The sequence below is a fragment of the Rattus norvegicus genome, chromosome 5, assembly GCF_036323735.1.
Source record: "Rattus norvegicus strain BN/NHsdMcwi chromosome 5, GRCr8, whole genome shotgun sequence".
NCBI lineage: Eukaryota > Metazoa > Chordata > Mammalia > Rodentia > Muridae > Rattus > Rattus norvegicus.
Window position 1 is genome coordinate 114789528 of NC_086023.1, and position 26414 is coordinate 114815941.

At 40.2% G+C, this 26414-nt stretch overlaps 1 protein-coding gene across 2 annotated transcripts in view; it reads left to right on the forward strand.

Moving 5' to 3' along the window:
- Positions 1 to 26414, forward strand: part of Tek (TEK receptor tyrosine kinase) — a 126721-nt gene that overhangs the window by 66713 nt on the left and 33594 nt on the right. For both annotated transcript variants that reach the window (NM_001105737.1, XM_039110892.2), the window contains 4 exons: positions 2133 to 2277; positions 2540 to 2695; positions 4807 to 4941; positions 10656 to 10943. In NM_001105737.1, coding sequence (NP_001099207.1) covers positions 2133 to 2277; positions 2540 to 2695; positions 4807 to 4941; positions 10656 to 10943 — 724 coding nt within the window. The remainder of the gene's footprint in view (positions 1 to 2132; positions 2278 to 2539; positions 2696 to 4806; positions 4942 to 10655; positions 10944 to 26414) is intronic.

The window sequence follows — 26414 nt, forward strand, 5'->3', positions numbered from 1 at the left end:
AAAACTCACAACCAATTGATAATGATATAAACTGCCTACCTAGATAAGACAAATTCCTATAAAAATCCATCCCTTAAGAAATAAATATTCATAATTACCCGTGGCCATTTAAGGTCCTTCTTCTCTGCCTCCACATTTGTTCTTCCTTTCTTTTCCTCTCTCCCACCTTACAAAAAACTCTGTCCCGCCTTCCTTTCTCACTGCCCAATCACAGGCCCTGCCTTGTCTTGTGCCAGCCCTCACTTGCATGTGGACATGGACTACACTTGCCCATGGGTGTATGTGCAGCTTTGTTTCCTCTGCAGGATTCCTTGGGTATTCAGGACTCATTCAAGTATTTTCTATAAACCTGACTTAGTGGTTATAAATTCTGTTAGTCTATTTCTCATTGTCAGATGCTTTGGATTTTCTTTGAGGACAGATAGGTTTGTTCAGTGTAGTTTTCTGGGTTGGTAGTTGTTGTCTTTTGGGACCTGAAATACTTCAAGTCCTCTGTACTTTTAAAGTTTCAGTTGAATATCCGCTGTTATCCCAATAGGCCTGTTTTTATATGGGACATGTTTCTCTTTTGCTTTCAACACACTTTGTCCCGTGTATTTAGTGTTCCTAAGTATAACTAGACAATGAGGATTTTTATGGTCGGTCTTTGTGGTACCTAAATGACTCCTGTATCTGGATTGGCATGTCTTTTTCTAGCTCTGGGAATTTTTCTTTTATAATGTTTTATATATGTGCATATATATGTTTTATATGCTCTATGCCTTTAGACAGAAATTCTTGTTCTATGCCTATAACCTATAGGTTTGGCCTTTTCAGAGTGTTTCATGTATTGAAACTCCCAGTTTAGCTCCTTACTAATTTAGTGTTGTCCTAGTTTGGTTATTCCAGTTCCTCCTCCTTGTATTCAGTTTTAGATATTCTGTTCCTGGAGGCTCTTTTCTTGAGCACTGGTCTCAGGATATAGGTGTTTGGAGTCGATCTTATGCTTAGACTCACTGTTTGGCACTGAACTCCAGGTAAGGTCCCATGTTCAGCTTCCTTCTCTGCTCCTTGGTTGATGGAATCTTGCTCCTTGCTATGGCCCAAAGGTCTCGGTGATGGAGGCACTTCCTAGCCAATAAAGATCCAACAGTTTAGCTTACAGAGTACAAACATGTGTAGTGGGGCAAGGCTATGAGGCTCTGCCTGACACTGGGCTTCACTGCGACCTGCCCGATACTAGATAAGGTCTAAGAATTGGAGGTCATCTCCCCTCAGCGGAAGGGTAGCATCTCTTTCCACACTATGTCGCTTGGAGATGGGGGAACTCCAAGTAAGTTTACTTTCTTCCTTCTACAGTATACCTTTTCTTATTTCCATGCTAAAAGTCAACATTTTCAGGTTCCTTTTACTTGATTCCCTCAGCTCTCTGAAGGCATTTTGGCGAGTGAATAGCTCTTTGGCTTTATTTTTTTGGTTCTTTTTTTTTTTTTCAGAGCTGGGGACCGAACCCAGGGCCTTGCGCTTCCTAGGCAAGCGCTCTACCACTGAGCTAAATCCCCAACCCCCCTCTTTGGCTTTATTGTTCTGTGAAGAGACCATTGCTGGAACTTCTAATTCAGCTGTCCTCTTAGTCTTCTACCCATAACTTTTTTGCATTGCCTGCCTCATATTTGCACAAAGGGAACTGGACGTGTGATGTTAAGTATCTGAGGACGTGGACAAAAGGAATAGAGACATATGTGTCTTTAGATCCACGTATCTTTTCCCTTTGCACCATTCCTAACAGCCCCTCAAATAGGCAGGAAGCTACTTTGTCCTTCTAACCTACCACATTAAAAAAGGAAAAAAAATGCTACCCAGGGCAGTTTTAAAAGAACTAAACTCCTTGCTGGTAAGTGTTTATTCAACACTTTCAAACACAAATACAACAGCAGGATCTCGGAGGGCACCAGTCCAATACAAACTTTCAGGGCTGCTACAATAGCTTTGGAAATAAGCCAGTGATTATATTAGCATTGTGCTCAGCTCCTCAGTCTCTCGTAGAAAACTTCCTACTAAACAATGAGCTGGAGTATGTGTCGTGAGCCTTTGTGTGTAAGTACCCCAAGAAATTCTAACTTTGTGTGTGTGTGTTTGACTGACTCTTCTAGCCAAATGACTTCAACCATACAGATCATTTCTCAGTGGCCATATTCACTGTCAACCGGATCTTACCTCCTGACTCAGGAGTTTGGGTCTGCAGTGTGAACACAGTGGCTGGGATGGTGGAAAAGCCTTTCAACATTTCTGTCAAAGGTATGTTTCTTGCACTAGGGCAAGGGCATTTTCTTGAAGCAGTGATGGAGCCTGCTGAGTCATGGCCCCATTTTAAGCCTTCATGTAATTAGAACCCACTGAAGGATTGTGGAAGAGGGCTCTTTTAAGGAATCGTTCCAAAGCAGGGATAGTGGTGGGGAGACAGGATTGAATCGGAACTCTTGAAGAGTTAGCTATGAGATTAAGCAATAGCGCACCCCTAACCCTTAAGAATGATGCTGACTGCTAAAATTGCATTTAGTTCTTCCAGAGCCCCTGCATGCCCCAAATGTTATTGACACTGGACACAACTTTGCTATCATCAACATCAGCTCTGAGCCTTACTTTGGGGATGGACCGATCAAATCCAAGAAGCTCTTCTATAAACCTGTCAATCAGGCTTGGAAATACATTCAAGGTAAGGTTTGGATTCAAAAGGCACCAACTGGAGGTTTAGTACCAGGAAAAAAAAGATGTCCCCTATATACCAAAATCGCCTAGCCATATCAGCCCATGCTAATAGAAGAACAAGAACATTTTGGCACATGCAGAAGCCATGAAAGTTCTAAGAATGACTTGCTTAATACCACTGAGCACTCTGGCACACAGACGTAGCCATGCATTGGGCTACCATTTATATCAGCATTTCTTCTCAGGCCTCTGAACTGCCAGTCATGACTTTAAAACTCTACCACACCTATCTGTGTGATTATACCACAAGAACAGGAAGGTCTAGGGCCATGATGGAAAGGCAGAGGAATTTAATCTGCCTGAATCTTGAGAGCAATTATTTCTGCCATGTTAGATGCACCCCACCCTGCCTCTCATTTCTTACCTTGTCTCATCCTGAAGACACTTAACACAGAGGGTTTTATATTAAAAAAATGACTCTGGAAAAATTTAGTCTGTAGAGAAAGGATAGCACTTAGGGTAGGGAAAAGAGTGGGCGTTATGATGAGAGCTGCTGGCCCCTCCCTGCCGCTAGGGAAGAATGCTGTAAACTGAGACAAAAGATTGTGATTGTTATGAAAAAGATAAATGTATCTTAAAACACATATTAGCTTTATTTGCTGTGTGATATGTAAAAGTATAATTTTGAAAAAGTAAGTTAAAAGTGAATAAAGCATTGTCAACCGCTCATGCTATTTGAACTGGGCCATCTTGCAGACTGTCCCACCATTGCCCTGCTGGGAGCCAATGTGGATTCTGCCACTCCCAATATCATCGACTTATGCCTACCTTTCATAAATTATTTCCCCTAAACTTCCTTTGTTCTACTGTATGTAGACATTTATGAATATTATAAAAATAAGAAAAAGGGGGCTTTGCCCATGTAGAGGACCTGGGTTCAATCTCAAGCATCTCTTTGGTGACTCAAATCTGTCCAAACTCTAGTCCCAGGGGATCTGACTTACTCTTCTGACATCCATGGGCACTACGCACCCACGTGGTATACTTACATATGCAGGTAAAACACACCCCCATACACAAAAAACAAATAAACAAATCTAAAAATAATATAAGAGAAACAGGAGCTTGACTTCGCAATGCAGCCAAACTCGATATACAGGATAAAGTGGCATTATTTATTACTGAACTCCTCACATTCCATTGCAGATACAGCCAGAATTTGGTATCTCAAGAATCTAAGGTTGATTTGTGACTTTTCTGCTTTAGCATCAATAGCTGGGGCTCTTTTTTTGTAATATGGCTTTAATAATGAAGAATAATCTAAGAACTGTTAGACATAGTTCACCTTTTTTTCAGTTAGCAACTTATCATAAGGTAAGTCAGAAGCTGAACTTTGCAATATCCATAGCTATAGAGACAGCGATGAAGAGACCAGCAAAACAAATGGCCAAGAGAAAAGCCCGAGCCAGTTGTTAGTGGAAAGTGGTTTTAAGGGACTCTACATCCTCTCAGTGTGAGAGGATGACTATTAGAGATCCATTGTCTAGTAAAAATCAAGAAAAACTTCTGGGCCTTTTTTTCTCCAGATAGCTTCATTGCAATCAGTTTATGCCCTTGAAAACAGTGAAAATAGAATTTTTTATATTATGGTAATTGAGCCCTTTAAGTATGGCATCCTATGTGGTAGATTTGCTAGGATTAATTTTACAAGTGAAAATGTAAAAATAAAATACCAGGCGGAAATGTATATGTGGCCTTATAATGCTAATGTATATACCAAAACCTAAAACTATACATGCTAATGTATATATCAAAATCTAAAACTATACATCCATATGTGTGTGTGTGTGTGTGTGTGTGTGTGTGTGTGTACACATACACTAAAACCTAGAAATATACATGCTAATGTATATACCCCAAACCTGGAAATACCTGTTCCAAGGTCCATTTCCTTTACATTTGAAACTGTATGTCCTTGAAGATGGAATTACCTCTTTATTTCACTAAGACACTGCATTTTAAAAACCTAGTTTAGTCCACACTGCAAAGGCAGCCAGTCTGGTTTTCAGAACCTAACAGGATGCATGCTGAAGCTTTCTGGACTTTCTCTCTTCCAAGTGATGAATGAGATTGTCACACTCAACTACCTGGAGCCTCGGACTGACTACGAGCTGTGTGTACAGCTGGTCCGTCCTGGAGAGGGTGGAGAAGGACATCCTGGACCTGTGAGAAGATTCACAACAGCGTCTATCGGTCAGTGGAAGCCAACAGACATTTATTCCTGAGCTGGGAGGGAGGGGGAGGAAGGGGAAAGAGGAAGGAAGACCAGGAAGGGTGGTGTTGGGTGAGTGGGTGGGTGGGGATGGAGGTGGAAGGACTTCGCTGTGGAATGGGTGGGAAAGTGACAGGAAAGACTTGATACTTAAGCCAAACAGTTCCTTTATTTGGGCTGGACTGTTGGTCCGTCTCCCTGGGGGAGGGGAACTGTGGCCGTTCAGGAGGACAGAGGAGGAAGCAGATGAGCCTTCAGGAAGGCAAGGACATCCCAGAGATTTACCTAGCAGCCACTGTGTTGAGCCTTGCCTTCTGTATATCGCCCCCCAGCTTCCTGTTTCCATCCCATGGGGCCGCTCCAGGCTTCTGCCACAAATATCCTTCAGAAATTCAAGTTTATTTATTTTTTAGAAAATAATTTCTATTTTTCAAAGTAATTTGTGCCCATAGTTCAAACATCAAACAGAAGGAAAGGCTTTTGTCTAAGGAGAAGTCCTCGTCAGCTCCACCCCTCCTCCTCCCCCGTCACGCTTCTTATCAGCAACTGTCTCTATGGAAAGGTATTTCTTCGCATTGCTAAGTCAGTGGTTTGGACATTAAGATCCATCAGAACCACCAGAAGAGTTTTTTAAAATAAATTGTTGGACTTTATTCCAAGTCTCTTAAAATTTTGTTTTATTATCTTGTGTGTGTCACTTTCCCCGCGCCCTGCATGCATATATGTCGGCGCAATACATTCACGCAGTGTCTGTGGAGGTCAGAATGGGTATCAGATCCCCTGGGACTGGGATTATCGCCCATTGTGAACCATTATATGGGTCTGGAGATCAAGCCTGGGTCCTTTAGAAGAGAAGTCAGTGCTCTTAACCCCTGAGCCATGACTCCAGCCCCATCTACCTTGAACCTTTGATCCAATAGATTTGCAGCAAGGCTGTGGTTCAACAATTATAGTTTCTAATAAATTCCCCAGAGATGGTTAATGCTACTGCTGGCCTTGTTCCACATGGTCTGGATAATATGTATAGAAGCATCTCTCTCTCTCTCTCTCTCTCTCTCTCTCTCTCTCTCTCTCTCTCTCTCTCTCTCCCTCTCCCTCTCTCTCCCTCTCTCTCCCTCTCTCTCCCTCTCTCCCTCTTTCTCCCTCTCTCTCCCTCCCTCTCTCCCTCTCTCTCCCTCCCTCTCTCCCTCTCTCTCCCTCCCTCTCTCCCTCTCTCTCCCTCCCTCTCTCCCTCTCTCTCCCTCCCTCTCTCCCTCTCTCCCTCTCTCTCCCTCCCTCTCTCTCTCTCTCTCTCTCTCTCTCTCTCTCTCTCTCTCCTCCCTCCATTTTTTCTTTCATTCTTCCTTTCTTGTTATTTTGTTTTTGTGGTTTTGTGAATTTATTTTTTACTGTTTTATTTTTATTTGTGGCTGTTGCTGGTTTGTTGTTGCTGTTGTGTTGTTGTTATTGTTTTTAGATAGAGTTTCACTCTGTAGTCCAGACTAGCCCAGAATTCACAACATAGCTTATACTGGCCTCTAAGTGTCATAATTGTTATGCTCCAGCCTCTGGATTTACATGTGTGAGTCATGCCTCATAGAACATTTCTTGAATTATTGTTGGTGTTCAGTGGGCTTGCATTGTGGGAATGGAGGAACTCTCAATTTGTGCTGACTCCTTGAAGCTGATCTGACTTCCAGCTCTCTGCCACTCAGTGTCCTCCTTTGAAATAGTAGCGTGACCTTTATAACATCATCCTCTTGTCCTTCGAGTTGTTTGGTATATTTGGTCACCTTGTTGCTATCTCCTGAGGAGTGTTTTATAGTTGCAAGTTCTTGTGTGTTCCCTGCGTTATACAGCAAGTCACAACTGTTTACTTCTGCATTTGTTTTCCTGTCGCTTGGACCAATTCCCAAGACAACAGCTTAGGGAGGAAAGATGTGTTTTGACTCATGGCTTCAGACAGTTCGATCCATGGTGCTTCAGCTCTGTCTGTGTGGGCAGAGCATATGGATGGAGGAAGCCTGTAGCAAAGGGATCTTCTTCCCCTTATGGTAGATATGAAGAGCAGGGTAGAGGAAAGGGCCAGGCACCAAAACAATCACTAACCACCCACATCCAATAAGTTAATCCAATAAAGTTCCTCCTTATTCTAGACTATCTAAAAGACAAGCTACCTCTATGAGCCAAGTCTTCAGTATATGAGCTCTCCAGGGGACAGTTTGTATGTAAACTACATTAGCTTCCAAACACAGAAGCCTTAGCTCTAAGTCCCAAAGTTCTTATTGCTCTAGGCCCTTAAGGGAGAAGTTCATTGCCCAGGGCTTAGAGCACCAATGCCTAGCAGTTACTCACAGCTCTCCAGCTTTGGTTGTTTGGTCCCTAGATGCTTTATCTTAACAGCTCTCTGGGACCTTTCTGATGCTGGGGTTTGCAGTTCTTGCAAGGACAACTCTCACCCCCACTGTACCCCACCCTATTCCCTAGGCCCTGCTTTGTTTGTACATTCCTAGGATTCCTGCCATCTCAAACTTTTTCTTTTTCTTTTTCTTTTTCTTTTTTTTTTTCAGAGCTGGGGATGGAACCCAGGGCCTTGCGCTTGCTAGGCAAGCGCTCTACCGCTGAGCTAAATCCCCAACCCCATCTCAAACTTTAATACTTCCACTGTCCGTCTGCACTTCATGTAGACTCTGACCTCCATTTCCCTGTAAACTCTCTAATTGCTTCTAGGGTGACAGTAAGAAATGACAACCTGTCACAATAAAAATTAGCATAAACTCCACAGAGAGAATCAAGCTTTCTCTGATTTGAGAGTAAGGGGTACCTGCTATGTCATTATCCTGCACTCAGAGGCAAGTGGCAGTTAATTCTCCCACGGGTCAGTGTTGGATCAAAGGAGGAAGGTCACAATCTGACTCACATGGAAATTATTCACAGCCAGAACATAAAACACTCCACAGACCAGAAGCACTGCCATCAGTCCTCAGAATGCATTCCAGCCAGGATGCATTTAGAGGCCTCTTGGAATATTTCAAAGTACTCCAGGGGTTGGTGGAAAGGGAATTCTTGAGGTCCTCTTTTCCCACCAATTGAATTTTGCTGATTCTTGCTTTTTTAATTCATCTGGCACTTGAACTGTTTATGTTTTAATTGAGGTAGGAAGGCCACAGAGGCCAGGAGAGGAAGGGAGAGCTCATTTGCAGAGAAAAGTCAAGGCTGGGTGAAGGGTAACTATAGCCTATAATTTTAATTTTTTCAAATCTTATTTTTAATGATGGTTCTTAAAAGCTTTAACTCCTTTGTAGCCCAACACCCACCAGAGGCAGTGGCAAAGAAAGGATATGGAGGAAGTGGACCTGTTTAGAAAGGTTATTTGGAGCAATTCCCATCTGTGTTGTCTGGGAATTGGCAGTTCAGTTCATAGGTTAGCAGGCAGTGGCGACTTGATCCATTTGCAAACACCTCACAGATATACCAGCAGTCCAGCTCCATAGAATTGGGTTAGCAACAGCAGTGACACCACCTAGCAAAGACAGCCAGGCCTCAACCTCTGCTAGTTTCAGCAGAAGGGACTAGGAGGAACACCAGTAAACGTCTCAGCTGTGCCTCTCTCAGGGAAGCAAAGATCAGACCTACAAGCATTGTACGGCTAGCTGTACCAGTAAGCCACGCTCTGTCTCCATCACCTTGGGGGGTCCTATTCATACCCTCCAAACATCATGTGTCTTCCATATGCCTTGCATCCAGTGAGCCCTTGGAAGTGGCAAGGAGTTTTTTGGTGCTTTTCTCCCTATGGAGTCCGGAAAAATACAGCTCAACTATACAATGCAAGGTGGACCAATACATGCATGTCGTTAACAAAGAATCCATTCCGTCCTTTCATGTGCTTGCCTTAGCAGAACATCCTCTTTCCTGTGTCTGCTTCAGTAAAACATTCCTTCATGTGTTTACCCCAACAAAACACCATCCAACTGACTTCCCAAAGAACTCTTAAGTTTCCACTTGAACATCCTGAAAGGGAGGCTAAAGTAGAGATGGCTGCATTTGAAGTTCCTCCTGCTACCAGAGCAAAGAATGAGGAATTTTACAAGTTTTCTGACACTCACCTGTGTTCTCTTTATTAGCTATCTACATATCTACCATGTTTGGCTTATGCTGGGACTCAAACTCTAGAGGCTAGCAAAAAGGGGTAGACCCCACCTCTCTGCATTTTCCTAGATTCTACAGATAGAGCCGAGAAGACCTTTAACATAAAGCCAAGCAAATGTTTGCCCAACTGCTTGTCTTCATTGGTTTACAATTAGAGGTAGGTAGATTTACAGGACCCCCTTTCACCCCTACAGCTAAGAATTTAAAGGGTTTTTCAAATTCTTCTTTTGAATGTCATACTCTGAAGTGTTGAAGTATTTTCTTTAAATATGAGTTTTATTAGACCACAGTGCTTGTAAGATCCTCATACCACACACACTCTGTCTGTCTGTCTGTGGATTATGACCACCACATTGTCATCTAAACCATTAGTAAAGCATCTAAAATGTTCTCACACTCTGCAAATCAGTTTCACCTCTAGTGGTGATAATGCCCTCATTCTGAGATCAGGAAAGAAGACTGTTTTTCCATGCTTTGAAAGGACTTTCTATCTGGAACTTATAAATCAATTACTATCATTAATTGCAATTAATAAGATAGACACATTCTTCCTTTGTTCGTTGACACGGGCCAGGAAAGGAAAGGAGGAAGGGCACAAATATTGGCAGAGTTCCTAAGACATCCCAAGCCCTTTCAACCCATTACCTCCCTCATTTTTTTCTTCTGTGTCTGAAAGCTGAGTGTGAGTACGCCATTTTACAGGTGAATTTGGGTTATAAATTTGCCCAGATTATAAAGTAGAAGTGAGATGCTCCTGTCTCTCTAATTTTAAAAACCCATATTATTTCTTTTGGCAATTTCTCTGGCATTCAGGTGCCTGAGTAATTGTGGGCAGACAACAGGTGTTTGTAGCCGATACTGCAATGTGGCCAGAATGAAGCTAGGGCTGGCTCCTTACCATAGTGCTGTGATATCTGAACTTCTCCTTGCTGACATTTAAAGCTTGAAAACATCTTTCTCAAAGTGGTATTGAAACAAAAATCCACTGTGTTTGTTTCCATCAAACCCTCTACTTTCCTTTCCCAATTGTAGGCTTGATTTTTAGGAAGTTTCCACTAGAGATTTTACCCATATTACTATAAACATCTTAACTGATCTGCTCTTATTTGTTGATAGTAATCCTTGGGATGGCTCTATAATTTCTTTAAAGAATGAAGACTTGCCCTCCTCTAGTCATTTACTATTGTAAATGGTGCCACGAGGAATGTCTCCATGCACAAATACTTTTATCTTCCTTTGGAAGGATTTATCTCAGGATAAATCCTTTGTAGTCAGGAGTTAAGGTCAAAGAATATAGACATTTTTAAAGGCTCCTGAAAAAGTTACTCATGTTGCCTCAAGGAAGTTGTAGTCCTACATTAAAACCCGCCAAAGTATACGTAAAAATTACTTTGAAGATTTACTTGCTTGTAGTTTTGTTTTTTGTTTGTTTGTTTGTTTATTTGTTTGTTTAGCTTGTCAGTATTTTATATTATTCTAAAAGCCAAGATTATTCTGTGCAGCTGCCCTCTGGAGCTGTCATTACTTTTGTCCAACAGGACAATAATCATCTTCTGGTCACTCCTAGGACTCCCTCCTCCAAGAGGTCTCAGTCTCCTACCCAAAAGCCAGACAGCTCTGAATTTGACTTGGCAACCGATATTTACAAGCTCAGAAGATGAATTTTATGTGGAAGTTGAGAGGTGGTCCCAGCAAACAAGAAGTGATCAGCAGAACATCAAAGTGCCTGGGAACCTGACTTCCGTGCTGCTGAACAACTTACTCCCCAGGGAGCAGTACAGCGTCCGAGCTAGAGTCAACACCAAGGCCCAGGGGGAGTGGAGTGAAGAACTCAGGGCCTGGACCCTTAGTGACAGTAAGTAACTCCTGCTGCCCCACCTCACCCAGCAACATTTGCCCACAACTTCCATTCAGGCAGTTCATAGGTGACTGGAGGCTAATTAGTGTCCACTTAATCATTTTAACTTCTTACAGTATTATACTAGAAGGATCCACTGGGCTTTGGACCAGACCATGCTACAATTTGTCCATTCTTGCTGTGGATTTGTTTATTAGTAACAAGAATATCAGTAATAATAATAATAAAGTTTGCTAGGGCTTAAGTTGTTATATGATAGTTTTTAAGGATTATTGTTATTATGTATCTACAGTGGGTGCTGATTGATGATGGATGAGTGTTCCCCAATCCTATGAACAAAAAAAATCTACTTTGGAAAACTTTCATATTCAGAGTTACTATTTATGAGAGCAGTAAAACCCTCTTTAAAAATGTTCTGTAGCCTAAGCTTTTCTAGATCTAGATTGGCTCTATGAAACTTCCCCGTCTTAGACAGTGAGTCTCACTTGCTTCCCGGAATGAGGACTGTGTCTGTGCAATCTGAAGCCAGGGAAGGATGAGCTAGAGATACTGTTTGTGGCCACACGACCTGGCATGTGGTCCTCACCTACCCCAAGTCAAGGTTGTCTGCTACAGCTGTTTCTCTTTGCTCAGTACATGTAGGGGAAACAGCTCCACAGTCCCTCAGTAATACTTTCTTGTACCAGTGAAATGTACCACGAGAATCTGAACTGTTTTGGCAGTGTTTGGGATCATTCATTGTTACAGTTAGAGTTTTTATTGTGATGCTAAAATACCATGACCAAAATCAACTAGGGAGGAAAGGGTTAATTTGGCTGACATCTCATGCTGTAGTCCATAGAAGAAAGCCAAGGAAAGATTTCAAGGCAGGAACTGTAGTAGAGGCCAAGGGAAAACAGTGCTTACAACTGGTTTGCAGCCTGCTTTCTTACATACCTCAAGTGGTCAGGTGTGGCCTCACCCACAATGGGGTGGGGGCCTTCCCAAATCAACACTAATTAAGAAAATGCTACTCAGGCTTGCCTACAGCCCAGTTATGGAAGCATTTCCTCAATCGTGGTTCCCTCTTCTCAGGTAAATCTAGTTTATGTCAAGTTGACAAAAGTAAATAAATAAAACAAACCAGTCCCCAGATCCTAATAAAAGAACCAAAAAAAAAAAAAAAATAAAACAAACCAAAACCAAAAGACAAACAGCTAGATCATTCATATTGCATATATATGCATATATATGTATATATACATATAAACACACATTTGTATCCGTATACATGTATATATTATATATATTTACTTATGTGAAAGTTAAAAACTACAGAATCATGTAAGTACCAACATAACACAGAGAATGAACAACTATTATACTCTGTTACATCTGTTTTTAACAACACACATATTAAAATTGTCCATGACTGTTATCCACATTCTGTTTATTTTCTTCTATCTCCATGATTCTTTCCATGCATTTAGTATAGAGGTGTGGAGTCAGATAAACATACACATATATATTCTTCATCCTTTTCTAAATAAACATGATTTATATATTTTAATTTATTTACATCTAACAGGTGCATTTTAAACTTTTGTATAAAATTATATCTTATAAATATGACATATTGCTTTGGATTTATTTTTGTTTAAATTTTTGAGATTTTATTTATTTTTATTTTGTGTGTATGGGCATTTTGCCTACATTTATGTCTGTCCAGCACATGTATGCAGTGCCTGTGGAGGCCAAAGAGGGCATTGGATTTGGACTGGAGTTACCACAGCTGTTAGATGCCATGTGGATACAGGAAATTAAATGCAGGTCTTAACCAGTGCTCTTAAGTCCTAAGTCATCTCTACATTCCCATATAAGTTATTTTAGATAGCACACAGAAATAGTGGGGTTGATTATGACATATATATATATGTATATGTATATATATATATATATATATATATATATATATATATATATATATATATATCATTGTATCTTGCTTATATTTGTCCTCCTCACTCCAGGACTCTGCCCCTCCTTCACATCCACTCTTGCTAGCTTCCCTCCTTCCCATGTTGTCTTCTCATTTTATGTCATATATGTACACACACATACATATATGTTCATGTTTAAACCTAGATACTGTATATGAAAGAAAACAGGAAGTATTTGTCAGTCTGATCAGATTTGAACCATCCACCTTTCCGAAAGTGTCATAATTTTATCCTACTTTACAACTAATCACTGCATTTTCTTTAACCATTCATCTGCTGACGGACCTGGGTTCTTGTGAGTATGACAGCCATAAACATAGTGTGTAGATTCATGCCTTGTGAGGACTGACATAGGGTATTGTATTGTAGGGTAGTTATTTTTCTATTCTTTTTCTTTTTGCTTTTTTGTATGGCAGAGGCCCACTCTGGAGACTGTCTTGAAACCACTACTAAGTCCAGTTTGTCCTAAAACCAATAACGATCCTTGTCCCAGCCCCCTTAGTTATGCAAATATGGGAATGAACTACCACGCCCAGCTTAGATGACACTTCTAATTTAGATCCATTTGTTTCCTCTCACATAAACATTTTTTTCCATCTTTATTAACTTGAGTATTTCTTATTTACATTTTGATTGTTATTCCCCTTCCCGGTTTCCCGGCCAACATCCCCCTAATCCCTCCCCCTCCCCTTCTTTATGGGTGTTCCCCTCCCCATCCTCCCCCCATTACCACCCTTCCCCCAACAATCACGTTCACTGGGGGTTCAGTCTTGGCAGGACCAAGGGCTTCCCCTTCCACTGGTGCTCTTACTAGGCTATTCATTGCTACCTATGAGGTCAGAGCCCAGGGTCAGTCCATGTATAGTCTTTTTTTTTTTTTTATTAACTTGAGTATTTCTTATATACATTTCAAGTGTTATTCCCTTTCCCGGTTTCCGGGCAAACATCCCCCTCCCCCCTCCCCTTCCTTATGGGTGTTCCCCTCCCAACCCTCCCCCCATTGCCGCCCTCCCCCCATAGTCTAGTTCACTGGAGGTTCAGTCTTAGCAGGACCCAGGGCTTCCCCTTCCACTGGTGCTCTTACTAGGCTATTCATTGCTACCTATGAGGTCAGAGTCCAGGGTCAGTCCATGTATAGTCTTTAGGTAGTGGCTTAGTCCCTGGAAGCTCTGGTTGCTTGACATTGTTGTACTTTTGGGGTCTCGAGCCCCTTCAAGCTCTTCCAGTTCTTTCTCTGATTCCTTCAACGGGGGACCTATTCTCAGTTCAGTGGTTTGCTGCTGGCATTCGCCTCTGTATTTGCTGTATTCTGGCTGTGTCTCTCAGGTGCGATCTACATCCAGCTCCTGTCGGTCTGCACTTCTTTGCTTCATCCATCTTGTCTAATTGGGTGGCTGTATATGTATGGACCACATGTGGGGCAGGCTCTGAATGGGTGTTCCTTCAGTCTCTGTTTTAATCTTTGCCTCTCCCTTCCCTGCCAAGGGTATTCTTTTTCCTCATTTAAAGAAGGAGTGAAGCATTCACATTTTGATCATCCGTCTTGAGTTTCGTTTGTTCTAGGCATCTAGGGTAATTCAAGCATTTGGGCTAATAGCCACTTATCAATGAGTGCATACCATGTATGTCTTTCTGTGATTGGGTTAGCTCACTCAGGATGATATTTTCCAGTTCCAACCATTTGCCTACGAATTTCATAAAGTCGTTGTTTTTGATAGCTGAGTAATATTCCATTGTGTAGATGTACCACATTTTCTGTATCCATTCCTCTGTTGAAGGGCATCTGGGTTCTTTCCAGTTTCTGGCTATTATAAATAAGGCTGCGGTGAACATAGTGGAGCACATGTCTCTTTTGTATGTTGAGGAATCTTTTGGGTATATGCCCAAGAGAGGTACAGCTGGATCCTCAGGCAGTTCAATGTCCAATTTTCTGAGGAACCTCTAGACTGATTTCCAGAATGGTTGTACCAGTCTGCAATCCCACCAACAATGGAGGAGTGTTCCTCTTTCTCCACATCCTCGCCAGCATCTGCTGTCACCTGAGTTTTTGATCTTAGCCATTCTCACTGGTGTGAGGTGAAATCTCAGGGTTGTTTTGATTTGCATTTCCCTTATGACTAAAGATGTTGAACATTTCTTTAGGTGTTTCTCAGCCATTTGGCATTCCTCAGCTGTGAATTCTTTGTTTAGCTCTGAACCCCATTTTTTAATAGGGTTATTTGTTTCCCTGCGGTCTAACTTCTTGAGTTCTTTGTATATTTTGGATATAAGGCCTCTATCTGTTGTAGGATTGGTAAAGATCTTTTTCCAATCTCTTGGTTGCCGTTTTGTCCTAACCACAGTGTCCTTTGCCTTACAGAAGCTTTGCAGTTTTATGAGATCCCATTTGTCGATTCTTGATCTTAGAGCATAAGCCATTGGTGTTTTGTTCAGGAAATTTTTTCCAGTCCATGTATAGTCTTTAGGTAGTGGCTTAGTCCCTGGAAGCTCTGGTTGGTTGGCATTGTTGCTCTTATGGGTCGTAAGCCCCTTCAGCTCTTTCAGTCCTTTCTCTGATTCCTTCAACGAGGGTCCTCAGTTCAGTGGTTTGCTGCTGGCATTTGTCTATGTATTTGCTGTATTCTGGCTGTGTCTCTCAGGAGAGATCTACATCCGGCTCCTGTCGGCCTGCACTTCTTTGCTTCATCCATCTTATCTGATTGGGTGGCTATATATGTATGGGCCACATGTGGGGCATGGTTTCCATAGTAACTACACAGGTTTGTGGCTTCAGCTCCTGTGGGTAAGGGTCACTCTTTCTCCATATCCCCACAGAACCTGTAATTTGTTTCCTTGATGGCAGTCATTCTGCTAACGAGTGAGGGACGATCTCAACACAGCTTTTATCTGTATTTCCCTGGTGGCTGAACATATTTTCAGAAGTTCACTGGCCGTTTGAATTTATTCTTTTGAGAAGTGCCTGTTCATTTCATGAGCCTCCTTACTGACTGGGTGTTTGGGGTTTCCTGACCAGGGTCTTTAGCCTTCTTCCTGATTAGGTATTTGAGGGTTTTTAATGCTTAATGCTTTGAATTCTTTACAGATGCGGACATCAAACTACTGTCAGAGGTGTCAGATGTGTAACTGGCAAAGATTTTCTCCCATTTCTTAAGCTGTGTCTTCATCCCAGTGATGCAGAAGCTTTTAAATTTCATGCAATCTTTCTTTTTGCATCTTCAAAAATCTTTCAATTTTCTGTGTTATGTTGGTACTTACATGCTATTTAGTGTCCTTTTAAGAAATCCCTTGCCTTGAAGCATTTCCCTGTTTTTCTAGCAGGTTGAGAGTTTCAGGCCTCACATAGTCCTTAATCCGTTTTGAATTGATTTTTGTACAGGGGGAGACATAGGAATCTAGCTAGCTTCATATATCTATGTCTGGATAGCTAGTTTTCTTAGCATCATTTTCTGAAGAGACTGTCTTTTCTCCAGTGTGCGTTTTATAACTTTGTTTAAACTAGGTGGTTGTAGTTATGGGGGCTCATTTCTGAGTTCTCTGTTACAGTTAATTAATCCACCTGACTGTTTTCATTGCATTGCTGTGCTATTTCTGTTATGAATCTCTATTTGTGTCTTTTGTGCTTTCATATAAACATATGGGCTTTTTCTTTTCTCCCCCTTTGGACTTTTTCTTTAGTTCTATGATCGATGTTATTAGACTTCTAAAATAAGGAGTGTGTTGTATCTGTAGATTGCATTGGGTAATGTAGCCATTTTCACACTGCCAATCTATGAGCATGGGAGGTCTTTCGATTCTGTAGTGGCTTTAGCTTCTTCCTTAGGTGTTTTAAAGTTTTCGTTGTGGGGGTCTTTCACCTCTTGGTTCATTTCCAGGCTATTCATTTGAAGCTAGCATGCCCATGAATGTTCTTCTTGGTGAGTTCACTATTCATATATAGGAAATAGTGAGTTTTGTCGTGTTGAGACAGAGTTTCATGTATTACAGGCTGGCCTTGAGCTTGCTATGAAGCTGAAGATGACTTTGCACTTCTGATCCTCCTGCCTCCACCTCCTGATCTGAGGTCTGGAATACAGGCATGTACCATCACAGCTCATGTATGCACTGCTGGGGATAGAACGCAGGGCTTCAGGCTAGGTGAGCTCTCTACCAAGCAAGTCACACCCCCCAGTCCTCAGCTTGCTTATTTTTGTATCTTTATCTTGTATCTTGCTACTTGTTTGAAACTTGTTATCAGATCTGTTTCCTTTTGAATCTCTAAGTAGAAGATGGTGCTTACTACAAATGGAGATAATTCAATTTGATACTCCTATTTTATTTTTATCCTTATCTTACTAAGTCTTAATGTATTTAAGAGGGGAGTCAGTGAAGTCTTGCCTCACTACTAATTTAGAGGTAAAAATTCAGCATTTGCCCACTTAATAAATGTTCCTTAGTGTGTGTGTGTGTGTGTGTGTGTGTGTGTAGTCTTTATTATGTTAAGATGCATCCTTTCTTTTCCCACTTTCTTTAGGGCTTTTATTAAAAAGGGGTCAAATGTCTTTTTTGAGATGATCATGTGATTTCTGTTTTTAAGTCTGTTTGTGTACTATTTGACACTTACTAATATATTTTGAGCAATCCTTGTATCCCTTGAACAGAACCACCTTGTCATAGTGCTTCTTACTAATATGTTCTTGGATTCAGTTTGAGGGTACTTTATTGTGGTTTTTTGCATCTAAATTAATCAGAGAAATCTGACTACAGTGCGTGTGCGTGTGCGTGTGCGTGTGTGACTGTTTTACCCATTTTGGATATTATGATAATACCAACTTTGTAGAAGGGGTTTGGTAGTGTTACTTCCTTTTATATTTTATTAAACAATTGGAGTAGCATTAAAGTCAACTCTTTGTGAAAGTGTTGGTAGAATTCAGCATTGAGTGTGTCTAGTCCTGGGATTTTCTTTGTTGGAAATTATATCAATACAATTAATTATATAATTAATTATATAATCTCATTGCTTGTTATAGATCTTTTTATGGTATTTACATTTTCTTGGTTTAATTTGGTAAGTCTTGGGAATGTATGAATGTAGTCTATATTTTCTAAAATTTTAAAGAAGACAAGTGATCAAATATAATGATCCTCTAAGTTCTTTGGAATCTATTTTTTAAGCGTGTATGTATGTGTGTGTGTGTGTGTGTGTGTGTGTGTGTGTGTGTGTGTGTGTGTGTTTGCATGTGTATGTGTACAAGTAGAGGACAAATTGCAGCAGAAATTGACCTCAGGTTTTCAGGTGTGGCAACCTTTACCTTTTGATACATCTAATTCGTCCCTGGAATCTATTCTAATATATATATATATATATATATATATATATATTTACATATATATTTTTTCTCCATCTTTTTAAATTGTGTATTTCTTATTTACATTTCAATTGTTATTCCCTTTCCCAGTTTCCAGGCCAACATCCCCCCCCTAACCCTTCCCTTCTACATGGTTGTTTCCCTCCCCATCCTCCCCCCATTACTGCCCCCCCCAACAATCCCATTCACTGGGGAGTTCAGTCTTGGCAAGGGCTTCCTCTTCCACTGGTGCTCTTACTAGGCTATGCATTGCTACCTATGAGGTCAGAGTCCAGGGTCAGTCCATGTATAGTCTTTAGGTAGTGGCTTAGTCTCTGGAAGCTCTGGTTGCTTCACATTGTTGTTCATATGGGGTCTCGAGCCCCTTCAAGCTCCTCCAGTCCTTTCTCTGATTCCTTCAATGGGGGTCCTATTCTCAGTTCAGTGGTTTAATGATGGCATTCGCCTCTGTATTTGCTGTATTCTGGCTGTGTCTCTCAGGAGAGATCTATATCCGGTTCCTCTCTTTATTTCTAATTTTATAAATTTGGGTATATTTTTCTTGGTCTTGTTAATTTTGGCTAAGAACTTGTTGACCTTATATCTTCAAAGAATCTTGTTTCATTCTTTGTATTGTGCTTTCAGTTTTCAAGTCACTAATGTCTGTCCAAATCTTTATTATTTCTTTCAGTCTAGTGCTTTGGTGGTAGCCATATTTTTATTTTTCTGTGACCTTGAAGTTCATCCTTAATTAGTTGAAAGCTCATGATTTTTTAATGTAAGAACTCATGGATATACACATTTTCTTTAATATGTTTGCTATATCCCAAACATTCTAGTAAATTGTTCATTCATTTTCATTTGCGTCTATTAATTTCTCAACTTACTTCTTGATTTCTTAAGCTACCCATTGGTCACTCAAGAGTGTGTTCTTCATTCTCCCAGTATTTGTATTGTTTCTGTGGCTTCTCTTATTATTGATTTCTATTTTGATTCTACCATAATCTTGCAGGACAGAAGAAATTGTTTCAATATTTCGTGTAGTTTTTGAGACACGAATCTCAGGCTGGCCTCAAAGTTGCTATGCTGCTAAGAATGTTCTTAAATTCCTGATCCTCCAGAATCCACCTAGTGATCACAAGATTTCCAGATGTGTATGACTATGCCTACTTTAGGTTCCATTAGTGGTCAAACCGAGGACTTTACTAACTGAACTCCAGCCCCGGCCCCAGTACTTTTATATTTAAAACAGTTGCTTCATGGCCAAAAATGTAATCTATCTTACAAAACGTTCTAAAACCATTGAGTGGAGTATTCTATAAGTGTCATCTAAGTGCATATTATGAAATAGGAAACTGAAATTTTCTTTGTTGATTTTTAATCTGAACAGTATTGATAATAATATGGTATTAAAGTTATGAAGTATATTAAAGTTGATTCATATTTATTCTATGAAATTGGAAGCACCAAATATTCAAAGCATATGTATTTACAAACATTATATCTTTTCAATGGTTTCTTATTTATGAGTTGAGATTAATTTTTGTTTAAAGTTTACTAAAGCAGTTATCAGAACATCTGGATTATCTTACTTTCCATGTCTTGATCAGCCAACCTTCATTCTTTCACTTGGTTTGAATGTCTTTGCCAGTGATGTGTGTTTCTTGAGAACTACAGATAGTTGATTCCTATTTTGTATTCCATTAAGGACATCTGCATCTTTTTAATTAGAGGGTTAAGACCATTTATACTTATGTTTATCACTGAAAGACATTTGCTAAAACTTGTAACATTGTTGAGTTTTCTTCTGGTTTGTTGAGTTATTGTTTGTTCTCTATTTATATTGGTTTACTGGTTTACAGTGTTAGACAGGATAGATTCCTTCTCAGTTCTCTTTAGTTTAATTTTTCTTCTTATGAAATTTATTGTCTCTGGTGCTCTCAATTGAGATTGTCTTTTCTTTCTCTGTGCATAGTATTCATTTGAGCACCATTTGCAGTAATTTGTTCGTGGTTCCAAACTGCCTTAGTGTTTGCTTATCCTTATTTCTATGTTAATTTTAATAGATATCTTTGCTGGATACAATAATTCTGGTTGTCAGTCTTTTTATTTCCAGGAACTTATAGAGCTTCTGTTGATAGGTCTGATGTTATTCTGATGAGTTTGCATTTGTAAATGGATTGGAGATTTTTCTCTAACATCTTTTAATATCATGGTTTTTTTTTTTTTGTCTTCTTGGCATGTTGCATGTAATATGTTGTGGAAAAGTTCTTATTTGGCTCTGTTCATTGGAAGTTGTTAATGCCTCTTGTGCTTGGATATCTATTTCTTTCTATACCTGAAATTTTTATTAATTGTCTCCATGCCTTTGATTTTGAATTTCAACTTCTTCGACTCTATGGATGCTAACTTACATGTGAACTTTTGATTATATTCCAAGGGTCTGAGGTGTTATAGTCATGCTTATTAATTTTTGTATACACACACACACACATATTTATAGGGGCCTCTGCCTGTGTACATACTCAGAACCCATAGAAGAAAGTTAGGTGTTCTATCACTCTCTGTCTTGTTAAGACAGGGTCTCTCGTTGAACTGGAGTTAGGCTTGTGGTAGCATGCCCCAGTGGTCCTAATCCTCTTAGTATGTTATCTTTGTAGTCTGATTCCCCTCCCCCCATGGTTAAAATTTGAATATAGTGAGTTTTTTTTTTTTTTTTTTTTTTATTAACTTGAGTATTTCTTATATACATTTCGAGTGTTATTCCCTTTCCCGGTTTCCGGGCAAACATCCCCCTCCCCCCTCCCCTTCCTTATGGGTGTTCCCCTCCCAACCCTCCCACCATTGCCGCCCTCCCCCCATAGACTAGTTCACTGGGGGTTCAGTCTTAGCAGGACCCAGGGCTTCCCCTTCCACTGGTGCTCTTACTAGGATATTCATTGCTACCTATGGGGTCAGAGTCCAGGGTCAGTCCATGTATAGTCTTTAGGTAGTGGCTTAGTCCCTGGAAGCTCTGGTTGCTTGGCATTGTTGTACTTTTGGGGTCTCGAGCCCCTTCAAGCTCTTCCAGTTCTTTCTCTGATTCCTTCAATAGGGGACCTATTCTCAGTTCAGTGGTTTGCTGCTGGCATTCGCCTCTGTATTTGCTGTATTCTGGCTGTGTCTCTCAGGAGCGATCTACATCCGGCTCCTGTCGGTCTGCACTTCTTTGCTTCATCCATCTAGTCCAATTGGGTGGCTGTATATGTATGGGCCAAATGTGGGACAGGCTCTGAATGGGTGTTCCTTCAGTCTCTGTTTTAATCTTTGCCTCTCCCTTCCCTGCCAAGGGTATTCTTTTTCCTCATTTAAAGAAGGAGTGAAGCATTCACATTTTGATCATCCGTCTTGAGTTTCGTTTGTTCTAGGGATCTAGGGTAATTCAAGCATTTGGGCTAATAGCCACTTATCAATGAGTGCATACCATGTATGTCTTTCTGTGATTGGGTTAGTTCACTCAGGATGATATTTTCCAGTTCCAACCATTTGCCTACGAATTTCATAAACTCGTTGTTTTTGATAGCTGAGTAGTATTCCATTGTGTAGATGTACCACATTTTCTGTATCCATTCCTCTGTTGAAGGGCATCTGGGTTCTTTCCATTTTCTGGCTATTATAAATAAGGCTGCGATGAACATAGTGGAGCACGTGTCTCTTTTATATGTTGAGGCATCTTTTGGGTATATGCCCAAGAGAGGTATAGCTGGATCCTCAGGCAGTTCAATGTCCAATTTTCTGAGGAACCTCCAGACTGATTTCCAGAATGGTTTTACCAGTCTGCAATCCCACCAACAATGGAGGAGTGTTCCTCTTTCTCCACAACCTCGCCAGCATCTGCTGTCACCTGAGTTTTTGATCTTAGCCAATCGCACTGGTGTGAGGTGAAATCTCAGGGTTGTTTTGATTTGCATTTCCCTTATGACTAAAGATGTTGAACATTTCTTTAGGTGTTTCTCAGCCATTCGGCATTCCTCAGCTGTGAATTCTTTGTTTAGCTCTGAACCCCATTTTTTAATAGGGTTATTTGTTTCCCTGCGGTCTAACTTCTTGAGTTCTTTGTATATTTTGGATATAAGGCCTCTATCTGTTGTAGGGTTGGTAAAGATCTTTTCCCAATCTGTTGGTTGCCGTTTTGTCCTAACCACAGTGTCCTTTGCCTTACAGAAGCTTTGCAGTTTTATGAGATCCCATTTGTCAATTCTTGATCTTAGAGCATAAGCCATTGGTGTTTTGTTCAGGAAATTTTTTCCAGTGCCCATGTGTTCCAGATGCTTCCCTAGTTTTTCTTCTATTAGTTTGAGTGTGTCTGGTTTGATGTGGAGGTCCTTGATCCACTTCGACTTAAGCTTTGTACAGGGTGATAAGCATGGATCGATCTGCATTCTTCTACATGTTGCCCTCCAGTTGAACCAGCACCATTTGCTGAAAATGCTATCTTTTTTCCATTGGATGGTTTTGGCTCCTTTGTCAAAAATCAAGTGACCATAGGTGTGTGGGTTCATTTCTGGGTCTTCAATTCTATTCCATTGGTCTATCTGTCTGTCTCTGTACCAATACCATGCAGTTTTTATCACTATTGCTCTGTAATACTGCTTGAGTTCAGGGATAGTGATTCCCCCTGAAGTCCTTTTATTGTTGAGGATAGCTTTAGCTATCCTGGGTTTTTTGTTATTCCAGATGAATTTGCAAATTGTTCTGTCTAACTCTTTGAAGAATTGGATTGGTATTTTGATGGGGATTGCATTGAATCTGTAGATCGCTTTTGGTAAAATGGCCATTTTTACTATATTAATCCTGCCAATCCATGAGCATGGGAGATCTTTCCATCTTCTGAGGTCTTCTTCAATTTCTTTCTTCAGTGTCTTGAAGTTCTTATTGTACAGATCTTTTACTTGCTTGGTTAAAGTCACACCGAGGTACTTTATATTATTTGGGTCTATTATGAAGGGTGTCGTTTCCCTAATTTCTTTCTCGGCTTGTTTCTCTTTTGTATAGAGGAAGGCAACTGATTTATTTGAGTTAATTTTATACCCAGCCACTTTGCTGAAGTTGTTTATCAGCTTTAGTAGTTCTCTGGTGGAACTTTTGGGATCACTTAAATATACTATCATATCATCTGCAAATAGTGATATTTTGACCTCTTCTTTTCCGATCTGTATCCCCTTGATCTCCTTTTGTTGTCTGATTGCTCTGGCTAGAACTTCAAGAACTATATTGAATAAGTAGGGAGAGAGTGGGCAGCCTTGTCTAGTCCCTGATTTTAGTGGGATTGCTTCAAGTTTCTCTCCATTTAGTTTAATGTTAGCAACTGGTTTGCTGTATATGGCTTTTACTATGTTTAGGTATGGGCCTTGAATTCCTATTCTTTCCAGGACTTTTATCATGAAGGGGTGTTGAATTTTGTCAAATGCTTTCTCAGCATCTAATGAAATGATCATGTGGTTCTGTTCTTTCAGTTTGTTTATATAATGGATCACGTTGATGGTTTTCCGTATATTAAACCATCCCTGCATGCCTGGGATGAAGCCTACTTGATCGTGGTGGATGATTGTTTTGATGTGCTCTTGAATTCGGTTTGCCAGAATTTTATTGAGTATTTTTGCGTCGATATTCATAAGGGAAATTGGTCTGAAGTTCTCTTTCTTTGTTGTGTCTTTGTGTGGTTTAGGTATAAGAGTAATTGTAGATTCGTAGAAGGAATTCGGTAGGGCTCCATCTGTTTCAATTTTGTGGAATAGTTTGGATAATATTGGTATGAGGTCTTCTATGAAGGTTTGATAGAATTCTGCACTAAACCCATCTGGACCTGGGCTCTTTTTGGTTGGGAGACCTTTAATGACTGCTTCTATTTCCTTAGGAGTTATGGGGTTGTTTAACTGGTTTATCTGTTCCTGATTTAACTTTGATACCTGGTATCTGTCTAGGAAATAGTCCATTTCCTGAAGATTTTCAAATTTTGTTGAATATAGGTTTTTATAGTAAGATCTGATGATTTTTTGAATTTCCTCTGAATCTGTAGTTATGTCTCCCTTTTCATTTCTGATTTTGTTAATTTGGACGCACTCTCTGTGTCCTCTCGTTAGTCTGGCTAAGGGTTTATCTATCTTGTTGATTTTCTCAAAGAACCAACTTTTGGTCCTGTTGATTCTTTCTATGGTCCTTTTTGTTTCTACTTGGTTGATTTCAGCTCTGAGTTTGATTATTTCCTGCCTTCTACTCCTCCTGGGTGTATTTGCTTCTTTTTGTTCTAGAGCTTTTAGGTGTGCTGTCAAGCTGCTGACATATGCTCTTTCCTGTTTCTTTCTGCAGGCACTCAGCGCTATGAGTTTTCCTCTTAGCACAGCTTTCATTGTGTCCCATAAGTTTGAGTATGTTGTATCTTCATTTTCATTAAATTCTAAAAAGTTTTTAATTTCTTTCTTTATTTCTTCCTTGACCAGGTTATCATTGAGTAGAGCATTGTTCAATTTCCACGTATATGTGGGCATTCTTCCCTTATTGTTATTGAAGACCAGTTTTAGGCCGTGGTGGTCCGATAGCACGCATGGGATTATTTCTATCTTTCTGTACCTGTTGAGGCCCGTTTTTTGACCAATTATATGGTCAATTTTGGAGAAAGTACCATGAGGAGCTGAGAAGAAGGTATATCCTTTTGCTTTAGGATAGAATGTTCTATAAATATCCGTTAAGTCCATTTGGCTCATGACTTCTCTTAGTCTGTCGACATCACTGTTTAATTTCTGTTTCCATGATCTGTCCATTGATGAGAGTGGGGTGTTGAAATCTCCCACTATTATTGTGTGAGGTGCAATGTGTGTTTTGAGCTTTAGTAAGGTTTCTTTTACGTATGTAGGTGCCCTTGTATTTGGGGCATAGATATTTAGGATTGAGAGTTCATCTTGGTGGATTTTTCCTTTGATGAATATGAAGTGTCCTTCCTTATCTTTTTTGATGACTTTTAGTTGGAAATTGATTTTATTTGATATTAGAATGGCTACTCCAGCTTGCTTCTTCTGACCATTTGCTTGGAAAGTTGTTTTCCAGCCTTTCACTCTGAGGTAGTGTCTGTCTTTGTCTCTGAGGTGTGTTTCCTGTAGGCAGCAGAATGCAGGTTCCTCGTTGCGTATCCAGTTTGTTAATCTATGTCTTTTTATTGGGGAGTTGAGGCCATTGATATTGAGAGATATTAAGGAATAGTGATTATTGTTTCCCTTTATATTCATATTTGGATGTGAGGTTATGTTTGTGTGCTTTCATTCTCTTTGTTTTGTTGCCAAGACGATTAGTTTCTTGCTTCTTCTAGGGTATAGCTTGCCTCCTTATGTTGGGCTTTACCATTTATTATCCTTTGTAGTGCTGGATTTGTAGAAAGATATTGTGTAAATTTGGTTTTGTCATGGAATATCTTGGTTTCTCCATCAATGTTAATTGAGAGTTTTGCTGGATACAGTAACCTGGGCTGGCATTTGTGTTCTCTTAGGGTCTGTATGACATCAGTCCAGGATCTTCTGGCCTTCATAGTTTCTGGCGAGAAGTCTGGTGTGATTCTGATAGGTCTCCCTTTATATGTTACTTGACCTTTTTCCCTTACTGCTTTTAATATTCTTTCTTTATTTTGTGCGTTTGGTGTTTTGACAATTATGTGACGGGAGGTGTTTCTTTTCTGGTCCAATCTATTTGGAGTTCTGTAGGCTTCTTGTATGCCTATGGGTATCTCTTTTTTTAGGTTAGGGAAGTTTTCTTCTATGATTTTGTTGAAGATATTTACTGGTCCTTTGAGCTGGGAGTCTTCACTCTCTTCTATACCTATTATCCTTAGGTTTGATCTTCTCATTGAGTCCTGGATTTCCTGTATGTTTTGGACCAGTAGCTTTTTCCGCTTTACATTATCTTTGACAGTTGAGTCAATGATTTCTATGGAATCTTCTGCTCCTGAGATTCTCTCTTCCATCTCTTGTATTCTGTTGGTGAAGCTTGTATCTACAGCTCCTTGTCTCTTCTTTTGGTTTTCTATATCCAGGGTTGTTTCCATGTGTTCTTTCTTGATTGCTTCTATTTCCATTTTTAATTCCTTCATCTGTTTGATTGTGTTTTCCTGGAATTCTTTCAGGGATTTTTGCCATTCC